The following is a 21,454-nucleotide window of genomic DNA, read 5'->3' as shown; positions in this document are numbered from 1 at the left end:
AAATCCCACGTTGAATGACTTTTACCTTAGATGTGTCTGTGGCTGTGATGACCCATGTGCAGTTAGCATTGTTGTCGTACTGGACCGGGTAATTTGGAGATGTGATGACTCCACTCGGTCCTTTCAACTGACCTCCACACATTGGCGCTGCAAGGGAAGACACAGAAAGAGAAAAAAAATGTTCGATCAGTGACAGTTTAAAAACAAGTTTTCCTTTATAAACCATAAAAGACAAAGTATCCGTCAAGCCCACTCCTGGGTTGCATGTTTAATCCACAAGTCATGATGTTTTTTGGCTGTCAGTTCAGCCAATACATCCCTAAACCACCTCAACCTCCACTTGTTGAGGTTTCTACTCACACCTGCAATTGTATTTCTTTCCTTGTGCACTGCAGACAATTGATTTTATTTGCATGTTTCTGTATTCAGTTCAAAAACCCCTGTGCTTGGGTTCAAAACTCTCAACTCAAACTTTACCAAGCAACATGAACAGCATCCCAAAGAGTGCCCTAATGAGCAGAACTGTCTGTGTAACCTTTCAAAATGCATTTGTTTAACTTCCTGTCAGCCGGCATTGTTTCATAAAGTTGAAGACAAGTTATGCTTGGCAATGATAACTTGTCCTTTTTTTAAACCATTATCAAATTATGAACCAAAGAGCCATCTAAACAAAATCAGCTGCTGTGCACCCTCCAAACACTTGACTGGACAATTTAATGTGGCACCATGAAAAATAGACTAATGAAAGATTCAATCAAAGCCATAAATCACAGAGTTTTCCCACAGGTCTTCATTATACTGGGGGCTTGTTTGGTCTGCACATACTGTCAGCTTAATTTATTCTAACAATAAAACAACGTAGATAACATCAGACTGCCTTTATGATCATCTGCAATTGGGTTGGTACTGCCAAAGTATAGCTTATATATGGGAACCTTTATCATGGCTATAAAAAAAAAAACACCTGAGTACCACACCTTGATACTCTCATTGAAAAGAATAGGTGGGCAGTTTGCAAACCTGGCTTTAAAGGACAATGTGACTTTTCCATTAAGGCCTGAGGGTACCTGCACGGCAGAAATGTTGAACACCCGCTCAAATTAAAGCAGAATTCTTTTACTTTAAGGGAATTGAGTCTGTACATATGGGGGTGGGGGTAACCTGAAAGCATTTGAAAGGACCTACCCGAACAAGCTACCAAAATTTTAATGAGCTACATCTACGAGAGGTCCTTGGGGTGGTTCAAGCCCCACTCTGTAGCTCCATGCTCCACCCCTCACCACCCAAATCACCCCTATTAAAATGTAAAAAGAACTTTGGCAAAGTTGAGGGGAGAATAAAGTAATTAATTTGAGTTGTGCTGACAGTGAGGGTGACCTTAATGAAAATAATACAGCAGTGAGGAAGTCCACTGAAGCTATCATATCCTCTGCTATTTTTTATTTATTTATTTATTTTTTTAATCATGGGAATCATCATGCTTGATATACTCAACTCTGTCTGTTCTGTGATAGACATTAAAGTGCAGCAGGCCACCTTGCAATAAAAGGCCATGACAAAGAAGAATGGCGGGAGTGTGACCAGAAACAAAGTGTGAACGAAAAGGCAAGCATGAATTCTACTTCAGAAGAATGAATTCGGAGCCAGAGATGAAGTTTTTTTTCCTGTGCTAATGATAGTCCTGTTCAATTTAATGATGACTAATGCTAATTCAGGATACAGATCTTCAATTATTCCTGGATGATGTTTAATCATCACTGAGGCAGAACAAAGGCACAGTACCAAAGGTTAAGCGAGGAAGATGGAATGAGATATTCTTAAAGGCCAATTTTCCTGGCATTGTGGTAGTTGTGTCAATTTTGAATGTTTCTTAAAATAAAACTCAACACCAACTGAACGTGATAATGTGACCTGAGCTTTAAAACGGCTCAATCGCTTTTTTTTGTCTTATTTTTTTTTTTTTCCCTTCTAAGAAGTGTCAGTACAAACGAGACGAAACCAAGCACAATCCACCCCCCACCCATATAATCCTTGTGAGACCATGCCCCCTCTCCTTGGTGCTGTAATTTTATTTTGGCACAATTGGATCAGTCCAAGACAAAAGACAGAATGCTGGTGCTTGTGGAAAGCTGGATTTTTCAGATCACATTAACTGAAGTGGAGTAACAACGATGACCTGCAGGTGATGTTAGAGGGGATAAAAAGCTGCAGGTGATTACATTAGACAAATCTGTCAGAGATCAGGGTGTTCAGAAGCCCTAATGGAGAAGTGGTACAAAATGGCTGACATATGTAGATCTTCCTAAGTGTGGATTATAAATCCCCCTATTCATCTATTTGGATGAAAGTCCCAAACAGTTCATGTTAGTACAAATCCAGCAATACTTACCCTGTCACTGACAAACTCACCTCTAAAGCAACTTCTCAAACTGATCTGTTAATGCACTTTCTCATGTTGTGACTTGTCAATATCTCAATCTGAGAGTTGTTCAGAACTGTTTGGCGTAATAATTACTTCAAATGTTCAGAGTTAACACTCCCTGTAATCACAGGTCCTTTCCGGAGTAATTACGAAGCATTTAGAGCTGTCAAATTAATGAAAGAAATAATCAAACACCACCACACCTGCCAGTTTAAACCTGAAATTAATAGTTTTCTGACCATTTGGGCCGTTTGGTTCAGAGCACACACACATTCAAAGTCTTTGTAATGAAGGTGTATTTTTAGAACTTTTTCAGCAAAAACCTTGACATTAGTCACCACAAACATGAAGACTTTGACTGTTCAAACACACAAAAAGACTTCATTTGGCTTGTCACTACCGAAGTGACAATCAGAACTCTACTCAATTGAAACCATGAAGAAACCCCAACAGGAAACAGTGCCGTCATATATTATTCTCAATCGTCTATAGTAGGAGTTTTAACTTCTAAACTGAAATATTAAAGCAGAAACCAATATGCTGAATGTGTCTTATTAATTGGAATTTCTCAGCATTGGGTTTAGGATTTTTTACTTTTAAGCTCTAAATGAACACTACCACCAAGTCTAAGAAAAAGAACTGTCCTGCTTCAAGGAATACACTTCACAAATTAGACACCCATCAATTGAACCGATTATACAACCAATCAAATCCACCATCAATCTGCTCTGATTAATTCAGTTCGCTGAGGCTGAAAACTCAAACTGAGCATCAGGAACACTGTACAGGGAGCCTGACCGCTCTTCCTGCCTGTCACAAAATGGTCAGAAGTGAGAAAGACATGACTGATGGGCAGCACCATGCCAGCATGGCTAAACAGCAGGAAGCAAAAGAACGCTGGCCAAAGGTCAAAGTCAGTCCAGTCACAATGAAACAGTGAATACTGAATCAATGAAACAGTGAAGAAAATAGACTGGGCAACCCACACAAACTGACAGCACGCTCACAGGAAAACACATCAACATCAGGGCACCTGAGTATGAAAATATAAACGGAGGTCACACTGGGACCACCTCTATTGCACACTTGTACAGATGAACAACCCACACGTCAGTCTTTACCTCTGCAGATGGGCCGATCGTCGCTCCAGCCTACATAGCTGTCTGTCACTCTGAGACAACTGATGCTCTTTGAGCCCTGCAGTTCATAACCTTCGTCACAGGAGAAATGCACCGTGGCTCCTCGCCTGCAGTTAAATAGCATACAGGGAAAAATGCATCAGCATTACACAGACCTGCTGCAAAAGACACAGTTTAGCAGTGGGAGTGCAAATGAGGTAAGAGAAAGGAAGAAAATATGTTTGCTGGGGAAGAAATACATATATTTTCTTAGACTTACTGACTGTGATTCCCCAAACTGCTGCATTGTGGGAGACGGATGTTACCCATTTGTCTGTGTTACAGTTGAACACTGATAGAGACAATAGCTCTGACAGGAATGAAACTCAATAATCCCCACTGGTAATATCACCATCCCACAGAGGCAGCCTATTAGTGTGCATTGGCTCACATGGTAAGGTATTTGTTTGAGTATGCACATTTCTCTATCTAGTTTGGTTGCAGTGACTTTCTGGGGCATGACATTGGGCAATGCACGGTATGCTTGAGCACATGTCAAGATGCAGTCCACCATTTTCTTACAGCAACCAGTAGCCTCCCCAAATTTCAACACTTTCTCTCAGCTCATGGTGGATTAAAGCTTAACTGCAAGATAGATAACATTGGATTACAAAAGAAAAAGAAAAAAAAATGGACTAATGAAGGTTGTCCCATTATTAAAAAAGTAAATTTGAAACATCTAAAAACCAAATTAAAAATAACGACTACTTCCAAGGAACACTGGAAACAGAATTAGCGTTCTGATATTGCTCAATTTTCACACAATACATTAAATACAGAACAAAGTCTTAACAGCAAACTGTCAAAGAGCACTCTCATACAACTTGCATAACTTAATTAGGCCTTGACGATTAAATTAGAAAACTGAAAGCCTTGTGTTGAAGGTTCAAGTTACTTATTTGAAGACTTGTGACAAAAGCCACATCATAAAATTAATGCAATAGCTGCAGTGAAGTACAGAAAGAAAATACCTTGGTATGTCTTTCACAACCCGTGTACATTTATACTGTATAGGTCAAGCCAATATATTGTCAAGTTTTATGGCGGATACAGCCTAATAGGGTCGTCACCTCAGGAAAGTGAGGTCTGAGAAACCTCATAACCATCTTTTTTCTTATTTTCTATCATTCACATTGTGGCAATCTGCATGTTCTTGCTCGGGAATCTTTCATCTAATCAAGTACACTCAGCACTTAAATGCTCATGAAATCATTTTTTGCTTGTTTTTACCTGAAGTCTGAGCCTTTTCTTTTTCCTCGATCTGGGATCCCTGGGTCAGGACACATGTTGTGTCCCTGCGCTACACCCATCTGAGACACTGATGGGAAAAGACAGAGAAAAAGATGAAGAATGTGCAGACTGTTCAAGGCCAAACAAATTTGTTTATACTGAAAATAGTCTGTTTTGCCGCATCAAGGAAAATGTTCATACATGTGAACATTTAAGTGTGAAAAGTCAGTCCTCTAACCACAACTCAAATTTAGCAAGAGGAAATATTGGACTTCCATTGGCAGGTGGCAGGACATTACAAAAGTTTAGCTGGATGTCTATGTGAAAGTCTTTACCAACGTTTCCAAAGTCAACACCAAACGCAGATAAAGTATATAACGACTCGTTTTCAGAGTATGATGCTGTTTACTTTCTGCCCTCTGGTGGTCGATGGTCACTCCATGTGGCTTTATCATTACAGGGCAAATGTAAAGATAACAAGGCTGATGAGATGGTTAATATTTGCACTGTACTAGCTTTGTACACATCTACTCATTCGGCATACACCTCCACTGTTGCCCCTGCTAAATATTTTTGCATAATCCTGGTGTTATTCAGTCATGTCACTGGGTGAAAAACAGTTAAAGTGCCAGAAGGGGGTAAAATAAACTCAGCCAACCAGGAGATCCCATCTGACTGACTGAGAGGGACCAAAGGTCTGCAGGGTCAAAGAGATGTGACACATGCTCATAGACGAGGGTCCCAGTTTGAGGTGAGCCAGCAAAGAATTTAAAACAAGGCTCTCTGGTGGTCAGAGGTAACGAATGAAAAGGCAGGAAAATGGATGTGTATGTGACTGAGGCTTACTCACGTCTAACAGGATTATTTTTTGAGAATTAAATGCAAATTCAATATTTGATTATTGTAGCAACCACTAATGTGGTGACAGAGATCCGGTATGGCAATTCAGTTGTTGAGGCGAGAGACAATTTTCAAGTATTGTCACTTGAGAGGTTTTTTTTTTTTTTTTTTTTTTTTTTTCAGAATATTGGGAAAACACTGATTAAGATATGAAGAACTAAATACCAACAGATTCTCTCTGCATGTTACAGGCTGAAACATTTCTGTATTTATACAGAAGAAATCTAAGTAATGAGCTTTATTATTTTCACTTCAAAAAACATTTCTCATAATATGCCTGTCTTTCCATGAGGGGTGACAGTCAAATAATTTAAAATGAAAAATAAAAAAATAAATAAATAAATAAATAAATAAATAAAAATAGTGACAGGGAAATGTAAAGTGGAAGGAGGAGGAAAGAAAATAAAATGCATTAAAGCAATGCAAATGAAGGAAGAAGGTGATTTTTCTGAGAGACATAAGGATTGAAAGCAAAAGGTAAAGTGGGAGGTAGAAGTGGATAAAATGAATTGTAAATGGCCTTGAGGCAGGATTACCATAATGCACTTCTTTTTTGTTCAACAGGTTGTTCTTAAACCCTTCGACATCCATCTCTCTGTGCCTCTCCATTCAGGTGACTCATGGCTGTCAAGCTGTTAATGTTACAGATGTTTAAATAAAGCTTGAAAGAATAATGAACAGTGAACTCAGACGGAGGGTGACAGAGAACAAGGGCAAGGAAGGCTGCTGTAGCGAAAAGAGAAGCCGATGCAATTACTGCTGTCCATTTGCTATTAGAACTGCATCTCTAGTGCAGAGTGTGTGTCCTTTGTGTCTGTGCCTCTTGCAACAGCCAATATTCATCCTGTTCTCTGGTCAAGAAGTAAAAAAAAAATAAAAAAAAAACTTTTTCATGACCTTGAACAAGGGTTGAGATGGTTGAAAAGGACTGTCTGGCATCTTCTCCAGTACATAGACATACAATTTGTGCAGACAGCAGCTGTTCTGCTTAAAGACTGGCGGATTTCACAGGTCTGTTCACTGTGTGAGTTGTGTTTTGTCTCACTGAGCCTTCAGTCACTTGTTTAAGTAATTTTATGCAATGAAGTAGAAAGGTCAGATTCTACTGCAGCTATACCTGCTGCTTACCCATGAGCAAAATGCTTAAACCCTGAACAGCGCTGAAGACTCACGCCATGATAGCCGCTGATGTCAGTCTGCAGTGCTGTGAGAGAAATAAGTTGCACTGGTGGAAAGTGGACATCTGACATCTGACCATTTTCACCCAAGACGCGTGAGGAGAAAAAGCCATTTGGCCATCTCGTTGCACTGAGGAAGTGAAACTATTCATTTCAGAGCAGTTTAGTTGGAACTGTCCTTTGACAGTTATGGTTTGGAACTTACACACTGATATCTTGTGGTGGTTGTCTTTGCTGGGCAGCATCTTTACACCTCGAGACTTGAGTTCAGTCATCTTCTTCACTGTGGAGGAAAACAGATCAGGGAGACACGTGAGACCCGCACATTCCTCTACAACACGAACATGTTCAGTGTATGTCTATTAAAGTTATACATTTAGTTTACATAGAAGAAGAATGTACAATGTCTATGCAATCGCATGGATGTAAGGGTGCAGGGAATGACCTTATTATTAGAGATTTAGGATTAGAAAGCAGGGTGTATGAAGAGTAAAAACACTCATTTCTATACAATAACAAGATCAGGTTTCATTTATTGAATTTGGTGATTAAAAAAAAAGAAAAACAAAGCTGCCATAGCAAAGTAAGAGCCTCATCTAAATGCATATTTATTCATTAATTTCAAAAACACCATCAGCATTGTCTGTGCATCCCTTAACGCTCGTCCTATTTAATTATTGTAAAGGTTCCTGACAATGGAACTTTACTTGTTTTGCACAAATGGGATTTGTATCATTTGCTCGGTTTCAGCTGCATAGTAATTCAAAGCTAATCTGAGTCATGTGTCAAAAGTATGTTTATGGTGTGTCTGGGAGAAAAATCACACTCAAGAAGTTCTTTCCTGATTTGTTACACTGATTTTAAAAAAAAAAAAGGAATATTATGAGGTTTCTAGCAAGAGAACGAGGCTATTCTGTCCAGGTTTTTTGGGGGGTGCGCCATGTCAAATGAAGGAAACTGAAGAAGAAAATAAAAATAAATAGAGCCAAAGATGATATTCAGTCAACAGTCATTTCATCACTCCAACATGCTGCTGCTGTGGAATCATGGGAACTGTCATCACAGGAATGGCTGGGGGGTGGAGTCAGTCTTTAATCTAATTAAAGTATTAGTCTCTCATTCCTCTCTGATCTTCGAAACATGTTTACCTCTCTCTCTCTTTCTTCCTTACTTCTCTCTCTTATTTCTCTCGTGCCATCGTCACTGAAATGTCTGGCGGATGGCTGGAGGTGAGATCCTTAGAGATCACCTTTTTGTGTGGAGGAACTAATCAATTTTCTCTGCTCATCCCTTCTCAAAGCTGACCCCTGTACCTCGAACAGTAATGGGATGGGAAATGGACGCACGGGAGGGACAGGGTTTTGTGTGCAGCTGTGAGTGTGTGTGCAAACAAGGCAGATCCTGATCATTTAAGTGAATGTAAGCTTATTTGTGATAGAAGTGAGATGAATGATGTCAGTCTATCAAGCTGTTTTTTTTTGGTTGTTTGTTCCTTTATTGGAGTTAATGACACATTGATAGTTGTCCTGTTGAGCTTTGTCTTGGCAGTGGCACACAATGAAAGGCGCAAGGGTGTCATTAAGGTCACTAACACTTCATTCCCTTAGGAGCAAGAATGTGCAGTCTCAGATCATATTATCATCAGCCTCTCAGTTTATGAGACATATTCCAGTTTCCATCAGGAAAGCGCATGGATGGTGTGTGGAGTTCATCCTCTGGGGAGTGTCAGTGTGGTTCATTTCAGGGTTGCCAGCAACTACATTTTTGCTATTTGCTGCGCGTAAGTGGAAACTATATTCTGATTTTGGCACGAGAGAAAAGTTCAGTGGGTCACCATCTTTAAATCAGATACCATGCAGCAAATATTTGCTCATCCTTCTGTACAAAATTAAACCTGGCACACAAGATAGCTGAGACTTTGATGTGATAGCGTTAAATCATTAATGATCGTCCTTTTAGAATATTAAAAGCTCTCTTTATCTTACCTTGGTACTGGGCGCTGAAACCTCTCAACTTGTGGTTGCCATCAGAGGTAAAATGCAGCCGAAGCCAATTCTTGCTGCTAATGATGGGTGAGGGGAGGTTGGGGCCAGTGAACCTGGAGAGACAGAGACAGAGAGACGAGCGCTTTAGATTAGAAGCGATTATGCAGTGTTTTAACATAGAAACCTGAAGGTAGCAGAAGGCTGCAAACTGCAGAAACATTTAGCATATCGTGTACAATCACAAATGGACTTAAGGTTAAAGTGGACTCTGACTTATTTTGCACTTGTTTTATTTAGTTTGTAAAGACACGGCCTCATGGACAGTATAAGCTGGAAGTACAAAATGTTGCTGTGTCATGTATATTGTCACTTACTGTGTGATTTACTGTAATTGATGCACAAGTCATTTCTTCTTGTTCCTGTTTTGTTTTAGGCTTATCTGAGAATAGAAAGTAATTTCTCTCATCTTTTATTCACTCTATCAACTGCCACTGTAAGAAAGGATTGTGCTTGCTTGAGCTTCTGTTTTGTGCCATAAAGCAATTATGCAATCCATCAGATTTCCAATAAAGTCAAGCCCAATGGCAGACAGTATATTACAGAGGCTGGCAGAACCTGCCACTCTTTCCGATGATTGTCTTGTTTGTTTATGATAATTATACCAATGTTTCAAAATTAACGTGGCCACGACTTCGAGATGTTAAAACGCTTCACCTTTCAGATCTATTAAAGGGAGGGTCTGGTACTCAAGGGGACCTGTAATGTTAACGACTCTTAACCAAACTCTTGCCTGATGAAAATGAGAACGAGACAGACCAGCGCTGGCATTTGCAGAGAAAGGCCACTCCTTTTATTGCTTGGAAAAGCAATAGTGAATTATACTTCAAACACTTATAGTGCCTCCTGATCTGTATGCTAATGAGGCTATAGCTTAGCAGGCACTTCTTCAGGTGTTAAAGCCAAAAGTGATTTGGGGATACATCATGTTTTATCTTGAGACACACAAATGTGCACCTATGCACCTATACAGCACACATTGATAGAAATTCCAATTCCCCATCTGTAAATTACATTTCCCCAACTATGTGCGCCTCATCTTCCCAACCTATCTGCTTCTCTCAACAGAGTAGTACTGGGGTACACCTCCAAACAGCTCTCAATAGTACACTGGGAAAAAAAAATAGAAACAAAGGGAAAATTTGATTGAAATGAGGTTCCAGAATATGAGAAAAAGACTGGAAAAAACATGAGACATATTTTGCAAGGTAATAGCTACTCTTCCTTGAATGCAGAAACATTTTTGTGTACTGATGCCGCAGGGACAGAAGCATAAAACAGCTTGAAGCTTACAGCTCCAACCAAAAAAGGCAGGGATCTACTATGAGGAGAATTTAGTCTAGTGAGGGTGTTTGGTGGAGATACATAACTGACTGCACTGTAGTGGTCTCAGAGGATCAATTAAAAGCATGTGGGTTTCTGCCAGTCAGAATTAGCCTTCATTTTGATGAAAACAGGGCATCCTTCATTTAGAAAGTAAGTCCTCACTGCAGTGGGGCCACAGCCTGACTGCATAGCAGCTCACCTCCTTAGTTAAGCTGAACACAAACTCACCTGGAGGGTCACACAAAAAGAGTAGAAACGACGCTTTTTGGGCAGCAAGAAGAGCAAACCGCGAGGGAGAAATGAGACAATGAGAGAATGAGAAAGAGAGACGGTAGATCAAAATGTCAGTGATTTGGCTTTTTCAGTCAAGCAGCAAGCAGACAAGAGGAAAACAGAGCCGAGCGTAGAAAGCAGAGTATGTGACTGACGAAGTGAAGGTGTGTCTCCCGTCTCCTATGGCTGCTTTCTGCATGCAGCTGCTGTGGCTGACATCACCCCACTTGTAATTCAGTGATGCCAATGACCCCTAACCCATGGTTAAGACATTTCCACTGAAGGAAGCTTTACTAATCAAACAGTTATGTTCAAGTCGCAAAAGGTTAAGGTCAAGGTCGGGAGCGCGGTAGGGGTCGACCCTATTTCCCACCCGGGCGACAGAGATCCTTTTAGCACCAAGTCAGAGGCCTTGATGAAAAGGGAGGGTGTTTTTCGACAGCATGAAGGTGTGTGTGTGTAAAGGTGAGTGCTGATCCCAGTGAGTGTGCAACCTGTGTGCTGTATGTATGTATGTATGGATGCTGCAGCTCCAGCTGAACATTTCACTACTACCACTGACTGGCTGTTTATCTAAAGCACAGTGGATGGGTAAACAATGTAAACCATGAAGGCAATATAAATGTTATGTTAATGTGATTAATGTAATTCTCTCCCTTTTTTCAATAGGTTTTTTTGACATCAGCAGACTTAAGTTATTTATCTGATGAGATGAATACTTCTTCCGTTCTTTCAGCATGGCCTGGAGGCTGCACGGTATGATGAAAATACGGCAGAAACGTGCAGCCATGTCATACAACACTGGCTTTGATTTACAACACCGAGTGCAAGACTGATAAAGTGAGTCGCGTGCCTCAGGAGAGGCTTTATCACTCAAGAGAAAGGGTAAGATGAAGCATATGGGGGGGCTCATGTAGTGTCTGGCACAGATGCATTTGCTGTAGTGCTACTAGGATGGAGAGTGCCAGAATTACCCCTGGCTCTAAGCACATAGCTGGTCAGGAAACAGCTCGAAATCCTTGTTACTTAATTTCACATCAGTGAATCACAGTATATGATCCCCACAGGCCACATGCACCCACAAAGACCTCAAGACAGCACCAAGATTTTAATGCAAACTGCTCTGCACACTTATGTTGAGCTACTCCCCCTTTGCACAATAGCGACGAATGAAAACTTCCATTTGAATTAAAGGGCAATTTGAGCTTGAATTATCTTTCAATAACACACAAAAAACCAGCTGAAGACCTGAAGATTCTGATAAACAGTGGCAGTGGCAGAGGACAAGGAAGTGATGGGTATGCCATTAAGGATTAGGCGATTAATAAATATGGGGTGAGGGATGAGCAGACCAGCATAAATATCGTTTTGACCCAAAGTCACCTCTGCCTTCCCCTATTTCACTGTCCGCCCCTTTTTGTGCTGAAAACATGAAAGTTTTGGGCTGAAAGTGACCATGGGGAGCAACAGAAAAAGTCCTGAGCTGGCTGATGGAGGTCTCCTGAAGGGTGTTGTGGCTACTTCTACAGTTCCTGTTCTCTCTCTACCTCTTTCTCGCTCTCTCTCTCTCTCTCAGTGTGTCTGGCTGACCATATTAGATTTTATGCGGAATTGTCTTGAGAGTGCAGTGCTAAATCAGTTTCCATTTCCAGGCCCCAAAGCTCCACAGTCTGAGTCAGACTTTTGATGATTGTCCAAGAAATGTATTTTGGGCAAGGTAAGGTGATGGAGGCAGCCAGTGGTGTTCTCCACTGAGGGGACTGAGCTGTGAACCACACATTGACACACAGAGCTTTCTGAAAAACAGCTAGATTTGGATACAGCTATTTTACTTCCATTGACACTGCAGGTTAGCAACGTTCATAAAAGACCCGAAATGGTTCAATGGTTACACAACTTTATAGGCAACATCCAATTTGTGGATATCAGAAGTCAGATTTGCCAATCCTTGTTACTCAGACATGTCTTTTCACTGTCATATTATGATTGAGGGTCTTAGGAAGACCAGTCAAATGCATTTACGTAACACTAGCAGAGAGGTGCTTTCCATAATGACGCGATGTGACTCATTAAATTGTTAATGCCTTTCAGGATTTTAAACAAAGGTCGTCGTCATCAGGCAATTCCATCACCCTTCCCAGCAGAATGGGTCTTTTTCTGCTTTATATTCATCATTTAATCTCATCTGTTTTCTGTTCAAGGGCCAAGGTGTCAAATTTCTCTATGCATAATCAGCGAGGGGCGGAGTTTAGGTGTCAAAGGTGACTAGCTCCACATGAGGATCAAACGCTTTAAATCACCGCTCGGCGCATTCATCCACTGAGATATGGTGTCTGATGACCGCATGCGTTCATGTGTGGGTGTTTGCACGCGTGCGGTGGGGAGACGGCCAATTCTGGACAAAGAACGTCCCTGTTAATTGCAGCTACTTAGGCAGATCAATCAGAGCTCTGCTCAGTATGCAGGTCCTGGTCTTTACAGCAGACCGGGGGGTCACAGTGACTTTAAAACCAAAACTTTCAGCATTTTAATGAGGCTATGTGAATTATAGCACATGCCAGCCAATCCAGATGTACACGCAGGCACACACATGCACACGCACACAATACCACTAGCAAACACTCACAGTAAACACGCATCAACAAACTATTTCTCTCCCTCTCCCTCTCTCCACAGACACACACACACACACACACACACACACACACACACACACACACACACACACACACACACCACCTCCTTTGGAGGTAAAACTAATCAGTGTGGAAGACCCTTAAGTCCAGAATGGCAATATAAGAGCGCTGGATGTGGTGCTGCTGCTGTGACCTTCAGATGTTACCAAGAGCAGACATACACCAGAGGTTTAAATGAACCTCCAGAGGCCTCCTGCTCCAAACAACACAGAACCCTCGACACTGTTCATTCATATCTTCAAACAACAACCACCCAGCCAGTAAAAACCATCAACCTTACACTAGAAGTTAAGGGCAAAGTATTATGAGGAGTCTTCCAAGCAGTTCTGTCTCATGAGTCTGTGCTGCATGTTAAACTACATATTGTAGTGTGACGCCACACTTTTCAATTCACTCACATTTGCTTCTGAGATGCTACGAAATAACAATTTTCAGCAGGATGAGGCACAGTTTTGTTTTCATAACTATTGTTGGAGTTCACTGAAGCTCTGAGTGTGAAAACAAGGCACTGCAGAGGAAGTTGAAACTTGCTGGCTGAGCCAATAAAACTGCAGGCCCATCAGAGCCAACACACCTACTTTTTCCTTAGACGCCCTGGTCCAACAGAGCCAAAATGTCTGTTCTTCTTCGTCTCTCAGCCCTCATGTATTATTCATGGTCAGACCTCTGGCCCCATCAGAAAGCCTTGTTAAATCTTCTGAGGGATTCCTTTCTTCCTCTTCCCACAACTCATTTTCTGCCCTCACAGAACATATAATATGGACACTGATTGAAAGAAATTTCCTTTTGGGAAGAACAACGCACCAGCCTTCATCTCGGCTCCCTTTCCCTTATTCTCTTTTTAAGCGTTTCTTGAAGCCTATCTTGAAGCTTCCTGCAAATGCACTGTTGTGTTCAAGTCATTTTAAAAACAATCATAATAAAACTAAATGTTAAAACCACCTCAAGCTTTGAGATAACTCTACATGGGTACAATTCCTATATGACCTTGTCATGATCTTTCCATCAGTAACTTCAAATGCACATTTCCTCTCTCAAGATCTCAAGATCTTTTCACAGACAGTAAAATATGAGGGTAGTACTGCTTTGATTGAGCATATACTCTTCCAATTTTAATACCCATGCAAATTAAAACTGACCTCATTGGCTACCCTGCCATGCTCTTTCATTTCCTTCACCAAAGAGAAATGTATAGCAGCCACACAAGCACATGTCTCAAACTGACTAAGTGTGAACCTTTCCTTACAAGGACATGATATTCACAAAACACAACATGTCACATCTGTCAGGGACATCAACTGGTCACAGCGAGGATCAGTCAAATTAACGGTGAGAGCGGTGTGTCGAGAAAGAGAAGGAACAGGTCTATATTAGGTCAGCAACAGTCATGGGTAGTGCTGATAAGAGTTTGTTTCTATGGTCAACTTGAATTGCAGCAAATACAACCTATATGAAAGTTACAGGAAAGCAAAGTAAAGTCTGAGGAGTGACTGTGATCAACATAAGACCAGACACCGGCTCGGAGCTGGCTGACCAGTTAATGGAGGGTTTTTCCTCATCAATTACTGCTGAAGTCGCTGCATTTGCCTGAGCTTCTCTGGTTGAAATGCAAACCTGAATTTAATCAATAAATCCACGTGATGTCTTGCATGATACTTGGCTTTGTTTTGCTTTGATTTAGTTCTGTCACAATCTGTGAGATTGCACACTGCTATCATTTCACGGGATAATCTGAGACATGGAGTCATGTAAAGACATTTAAAAGTTACAGTTCCCCAAAATTGAAGAGGGTGACCCCAATAATTCATCAACCACAGCTAGTTTTGAGTGAATCTGTATAAAAACTGTTCTTCTTGAATCATGACCTTTCCGCTGCTTAAAAATATGATGATAACTTTTTAAGATATTTTGATAATAGCCCAAATGTGATGCAGACATGCAGTAGAAATGGGGCAGAATCATAAACTCAAGCAGCTCAATTCATGGAAGTAAAGAATTTAGTGCCACTTGTTCTGCAATTGATCCCAGCGTCAGTGTGATTTATTACTCTTGTTTAAAAAGTCAAGGTGGATGTAGGCAAAGTCACAGAGAGCAAAGCAATAGGACTCAACTGCTATCGAATGGACTGAGGAACAATGCTGATGAGGAAACCATACAGAGCCTAATGGCTGAGATTATTGAATGTTTGTCTTCAACCAAATGACCCACACAGGCACAAATTACTTGTTTGAGTAAGATGAAGCAAAAGACAAGCACAGACACTGTCAAACTACAGGCCACTCTTTCCATTTCCTCTCTTCTATTTAATTTCTGTCAAGCTGCGCAGACACGCCGCTTCACAATCACCGGCAAGGAAGGCTGCTGAAGGCACACACGCACCGTAATACACATACAGACAAATGCATACACCAACATCCATCACGTCACACATCTCAAAACAACATGTGCACGTCTCAATAGGTGTAATCTTCTGTAGGCAGTATTGGATCTGTGGTTAACGGGACAAAAACAAATGAGTTTCCAAGGTCACTCTTAAAAGCAGCACTGATAATTGAACCCTCCCTGTAGATCTATCAAACACTACAATAAACAAATGCCAATAATATCCTAGGACCCATTACAGAGACATCATCCATCTCATCTACGGGCAGCTTGAGGCCATATAGACGGAGAGAAGGAGGTGGGACAGACAGCAGTGACCGTCACACTGTGATGGAGAAAAGAGAGGCAGCCAGTGAACACAAACTTAAGGGAAGAAAGAAATCCTAGTGTCATTTCAAAGAAATTACTCTCAAGGATGAAACATACAGTGACTGCACGAGTACCCTTCTACTGTCATCAAAGCCCACCGGATGAGTGACAGCTGCACTTCCGGTGTTCAGCAAGTTATCTTTCTCTCCCACGTAGCAAAGCCGAGCTCTATGACTGACCAGAGGCAAATGGCTTTTGTAAAACAGCCAAGTACACAATGACCCCCACAGCCAGTGTCAATGACAGCAATGCAAAATGCAAAATGTTTATGTTCTGTGAAGGCCTGGAGTGTATCATGTCATTACAGGTTTCCTCTTCTTGTATTTAGTTACTTTTTCTCAAGGAGTAGTTCAACATTTTGTGAAATACCATGGGAAGACCACTTTCTTGGTATTTCACTCTCATATTGGTATGAGAAATAGGAAGCTACAGCCAGCGGACAGTTAGCTTAGCTTAGCTTAGCATAAAGACTGGAAAATGGGGAAACAGCTAGCTGGCTCCGTCCAAAGATAATAAGACATCCACCTACCAGCATCTCTGCAGCTCATAAACTGACATGTTACATCTTGTTTGCTTAACCCTTAAAAAATGTCATGTTGTAGTCCCAGAGGCTTCTTCTGGTTGTCTGTCCAACTTGTTCTTGCACTTTTGTATGGACAAGATATACAAACGATATATCATAACTTAATTAGTAAACGTTAGATGTCCTGCTAGGTAGATTTTTGTTATCTTTGGCCAGAGCTAGGATAACTATTCCCCCCGTTTCCAGTTGTTATGCTAAGATAAGATAACCGGTTGCTGCTCTAACTTCAGTTTAAGATTGACATCTTTGCTTCGCTGGGCATCTTCTTGTTCTCCCCCTTTTTTCCTAACTCTCTCTTTCTCACCCCTTGTGGTTTGTGTGTGAGCTGTTAGTTTTTCAGAGTGAGTCTGAGATGACGCAGGATGCAAGGAGACAGGTGAAACCATGCTAATGATATTGAACTTGGCAACACCGTCAAATCCCCCAAACGCAGCCGGCACATTGTATTCCCTTGATACCAGACCATCCTAAAATAACTACTTTGTTAGGAGAGAGGTATCAATGGGTTTTTGCATGTTACGTTTGTATTTACTTGTGTATGTGTGCGATTGCATGTCCATGCACAACATGCACCCTTTCTTTCAGTCAAGTTCTTTTGCTCTCAAACCTCGTACAGATAAATTGTAAAATCTAACTTAACTCTGATGATGCACCACTTTTCATATACAGTACGTACCTCAAATGACCGCTGTTGGTTACAGGGAATGCCAAATATATTTATCATATTTTTTAATATTTTTGAGGTTCATGTGGTCATTAAATGCATGCATGATTTAACAGGAGCCCATTAATAACAGGAAGTTACTGGCATTCATAAAACTAAATGGCATAGAAGCCCATGTTGCTATACAATCTGCTCCCGTGCACTTTTTAAAATGAAGGCACTGAAGAGTGCATAGTCAGAACTTTCCTTTTAAAACAATAAGCCCCAAGGCTCCCACGTATTAAAGGGTAGTGCAGTAGGTAAAGGTTGATATAAAGTATAAAGCAAGCTAATTAACTACAAGTGGGAAAAATATATAAACTAATAACGAGCAGTAAAATCCATCTATGTTTATTTTGAAGGGCTATTTGTGAGGTAATCAAAGCGTTATCCTTTTCATTTAACCCCTTTTTTTACCCAGCAACACACACAAATCCTTCCACAACAGTCTACTTGAATAAGCAGAGAGTGAGTGTGAGAAAATAGACTGGCAGAGGATTCATGATAGGGAGACGTTTTTACCACATCGGAGTGCTCGGGAAAACATCCACCATGTCTATACTTGTACATCATTTCTGGATTCAATGGCTACTATCCACACACTTCAGTTTTACTCTAAATCACCCACTCCTTCAGTATATACAACTACTATTTTAGCTCTTACGTCTCCTGCAATGGTCTCTTATCTTTTATTACTGTTAGTTATCAGTGATTCCTTACTCAAATCGCATATACCACTATTTATGGCATCTTTTTAGACTCTGAAGAGGCTCTCTGAGCAGAAATAAGTTAGACTAAAACTCCATTCTGTGCCAGTGCTTAGTTGTCGATAGCACCGACATGGACGCGATGCCATTTTTGTGTCAAGTCTATTTTTTGTGCTTGCATGTGTTCCAGGATCCATATGCTACCCCTCGCACCAAGGTGGGTGGAGTAGAGCAAATGAGGTTGCGATTATGCAGATCAGGTGTTTCAGTCATGTTTTTGAATGCTTTTTGGAAGCACTCACAATACCACCTACTCCAGATTCCAGGCCAATTCTAATCCTAAAAGCGTGCACATATAGAGGAATTTATGTCGTTTTGGAAGCCACAAGGCGACCTCTTAAAAAGCATGTGAACACTTTCATATATGTTGCATTGTGAGTTTTCTATTTGGAAATTTTATCCGGTGCACATTCAAATGATCGACATCCATTTCAAAATGCAATGAAGGCAGAGTGTGATTGGATGGCTTATTCTTAATAATAAAGTCATCCACAATAGTCTGTAAGATATAATGTCCTTTTCCTTTTAGTTGATTAAATCCCTGAAGCTATCATTCAGGAGAGGGTATGTGTGTGTTCCTTTTGGAGTATCTAATTTCAGGGACGCACTGTGCATTATGGTACACAGGTCATGTGCAGCAAACAGTTTCTATAAAACACATTTTCAAGGTAATGTAGTTGAAGTCAAGTCTTTAGATTTTTCTTTGTCTAAATGTGTACATCACTACCAGTCAGGAAATGAAATGTAAATATAAATCCAACTTAAAAACAGGACATTATATGCTCACGCAGACAAATTTGAGGTGTATATTTGCCCCTTACAAATCTGCTTCTTGAGGAGAAAATCTATTTTCTCCTCAGAGAAGCTGGCTTCTTCCAGCCCATTAGGAAACTGTCTGCTGCTTTTAACCAGTTGAGAGGAGTTGATTTGATTGAGGCTGATCATCCTTCTCAGCCTCTTTTCCAGTTTTGCTGTACTGCGCCAGCAGCACAACAGAAAAACAAATGTCTGTCAGTTTTAGCAGGAACAGTCATATTTGCAACATAAAACCATAAAATTATACAACCCAGTACTAACACACACTCTGGCTGAGTATATAGAAACATCTAGCTTTGAGCTGCATTGGGTGAAATGAATAAATACCCATGCAATGGATTTTGTCACACATGAAATAACCACTCAAATCACTCCTTTACAAGTGCAATTTATTGGCTAGGTCCCACTAGGGAAATTAGCCAATAGGCAGAATAAATTGAGGCATCAAAACAGGACTGTGCATCTGACCAAAATCTCATACTCAGATATAAGTTATTTCATATCCAGATAACAAAGCATATCTCCATGTCACACATTTTCTACAAATTCAGTGAATACATAGTTTATGTCATGGGTGTGGAACCTTTTTCTGTTTTGATTTTAGTAACATCCTTTGAGGGCCAAACTAAATTACTGAACACAACAATCACTCTAACCTCTAAAGCGATAGCTAGAGCTGCTATTCCTTGGCGAGGTGTTTGATGTCAGGTGGTAGTGATGATGATGCTCCTTGCAGCTGATTTTCCAGGTTTGGGTCAGTCAGTCTTGAGTGGAACCAAGTCTTTGTAAGAGTTAAGTTTTGAGAAGAACTGCTCACAGCAGCAGTTTGTTTCAAACACAGATGGAAACTTTGGTGCATGCCTCCTCAGAATGGGAAAATCCTCATGACGCACATAGAGGTTAAAGAACTTGAGCAGAGGGAAGTTATTGTACCTAGCTTCAAGGTCGTCGTTGCTTTGCAGCTCAATGATTTTGTGTTGTATGTTGCAGGCACATCAGCTGTTGCACATTAAACGGTGCAGCGATTATGTTCAGTTTCTTTTGTTTACTTTCATGTCCTGAAACCTCTCTCCAAATGCCTGAAGGAGTTTTGAATACTTACTAGCATATTCAGATGTCATAGCAGGCAGAGAAAATGCTTAGTGTTACCTCTTTCCAGTTGCACTTAACACAGATTTAGTTTTGCTTCAAATAATTTCATATTTAAATGACCTGAGAAGCTGCTTTGGACCATGGAGCTGGACAATGAGCTCTAAGAGGCACTTGTTATTGTCCACCACAAAGGACAAATCACAAAGCCACTTGCCGTCACTGCGCTCCACAATAGGTTTTCCTGTCATCTCCAAAAATCATTTTACCTCTACCTTCAGTTGGTTAAACCATGTGAGCATATTTGTGGAACTCAGCCATCCCACCGCACAATAGTAAACCACTTCTCCATACTCTGACTCAAGGTCACTCAGTAGCTCCTTGAACTGGAGGCAATTTAGCCCTGTGCTTTTGATGAAATTGGTGGTGGAAATGACAGTTGTCACTGCACTGTTGAACTGCACACAGACTCTCGATGAACGAAACAGTAGCTTACAGGTAAATCACTTGGATTGGGAATAAGACGACTCATTTCTTTTTTGACCAATGCAGTTATTCCCTGTCATGGAATTGGAATTGGAAGAACTTTGTCTGGTGCTTGCGGCTCTGCAGTGGCAACAAGGCTCTCCTTCACAAATTCTCCTTCTGAGTGAGATTTTGGCTTTTTAGCTATTGGCTCACTCACCACAAATCTTGCCTGTGTAACATTATCTCTGTCAGAATGTGGATCTTGTGAAAGCTGCTTGTTGAGCATCCAAACTCAGAGTGATAACTTTATCCAGCGCGTTTGTCCTCACAACTCATACAGCTTAGCATGTATTGAACATGTATTTGTGTTGCCTTCAGGCAAGTTTCCTTCCTGCATCTGTGCTGTGCAGAACGCAAAGAGTGATTTGTTAAACTAAATAAGCAGAGCATAATATGAAAAGATCAACGTTTATCTATAGTCACACGATCTATGTCATATCATCATGTCAGAGCCAAGATCTTTGAAGTAAAAGCTCTCTGTATTATCACAATCATTCAATACAGAAGACATAAAGGCAAGTAAAAAATCTTAATGTGATACGAATAATAATACTCTGTATTGATCATGTACCAAAGCAACGATGGCTGAAAATGCATGCAGAAATTACAGAAAGTACAGAAAGTACAGTTGAGCACTATTCTGGGCTTGAGGCAAAACTCAAACTGAGCTCATAAAAGTTAACTCTTCCTGCAACATTCTAATTATCAATTACCTCAATTGCTTGTCAGTGTGATGCTAACAGTTTCTTAAGGTTTTAAATTGCTTCCTCTAATCTTTCTCCATGATTTTCTCATTTCTAGTGTCCTCTCCCCCTTTTTTAAATAATGCTTATTTCAACTCAAAGCATGAGCTCAAGAGGCAGATTGTCTCAACTTGTAAGTAAAAGTTATTTTCCAATCCTGACTGTTTAGCCACATGTTTGGCTATTTGCTGCATGTGTTAATGAACCACTCGGACAAGCTGGAAAAGGA

The 21,454-nt window shown here is 40.6% G+C and overlaps 1 protein-coding gene across 1 annotated transcript in view; it reads right to left on the bottom strand.

Annotated features, from left to right (window-relative positions):
* Positions 1-21,454, bottom strand: part of csmd2 (CUB and Sushi multiple domains 2) — a 224,963-nt gene that overhangs the window by 108,323 nt on the left and 95,186 nt on the right. The window contains exons 6-10 of the mRNA XM_076753709.1: positions 8,894-9,006; positions 7,114-7,191; positions 4,831-4,918; positions 3,544-3,668; positions 26-147 (exon numbers count right to left, since the gene is read on the bottom strand). Coding sequence (XP_076609824.1) covers positions 26-147; positions 3,544-3,668; positions 4,831-4,918; positions 7,114-7,191; positions 8,894-9,006 — 526 coding nt within the window. The remainder of the gene's footprint in view (positions 1-25; positions 148-3,543; positions 3,669-4,830; positions 4,919-7,113; positions 7,192-8,893; positions 9,007-21,454) is intronic.

Source organism: Chaetodon auriga, chromosome 17 (assembly GCF_051107435.1).
Source record: "Chaetodon auriga isolate fChaAug3 chromosome 17, fChaAug3.hap1, whole genome shotgun sequence".
NCBI classification, from domain to species: domain Eukaryota; kingdom Metazoa; phylum Chordata; class Actinopteri; order Chaetodontiformes; family Chaetodontidae; genus Chaetodon; species Chaetodon auriga.
Note: the sequence above shows the minus strand (reverse complement) of the source record. Positions and strands in the feature narration are given on the sequence as shown.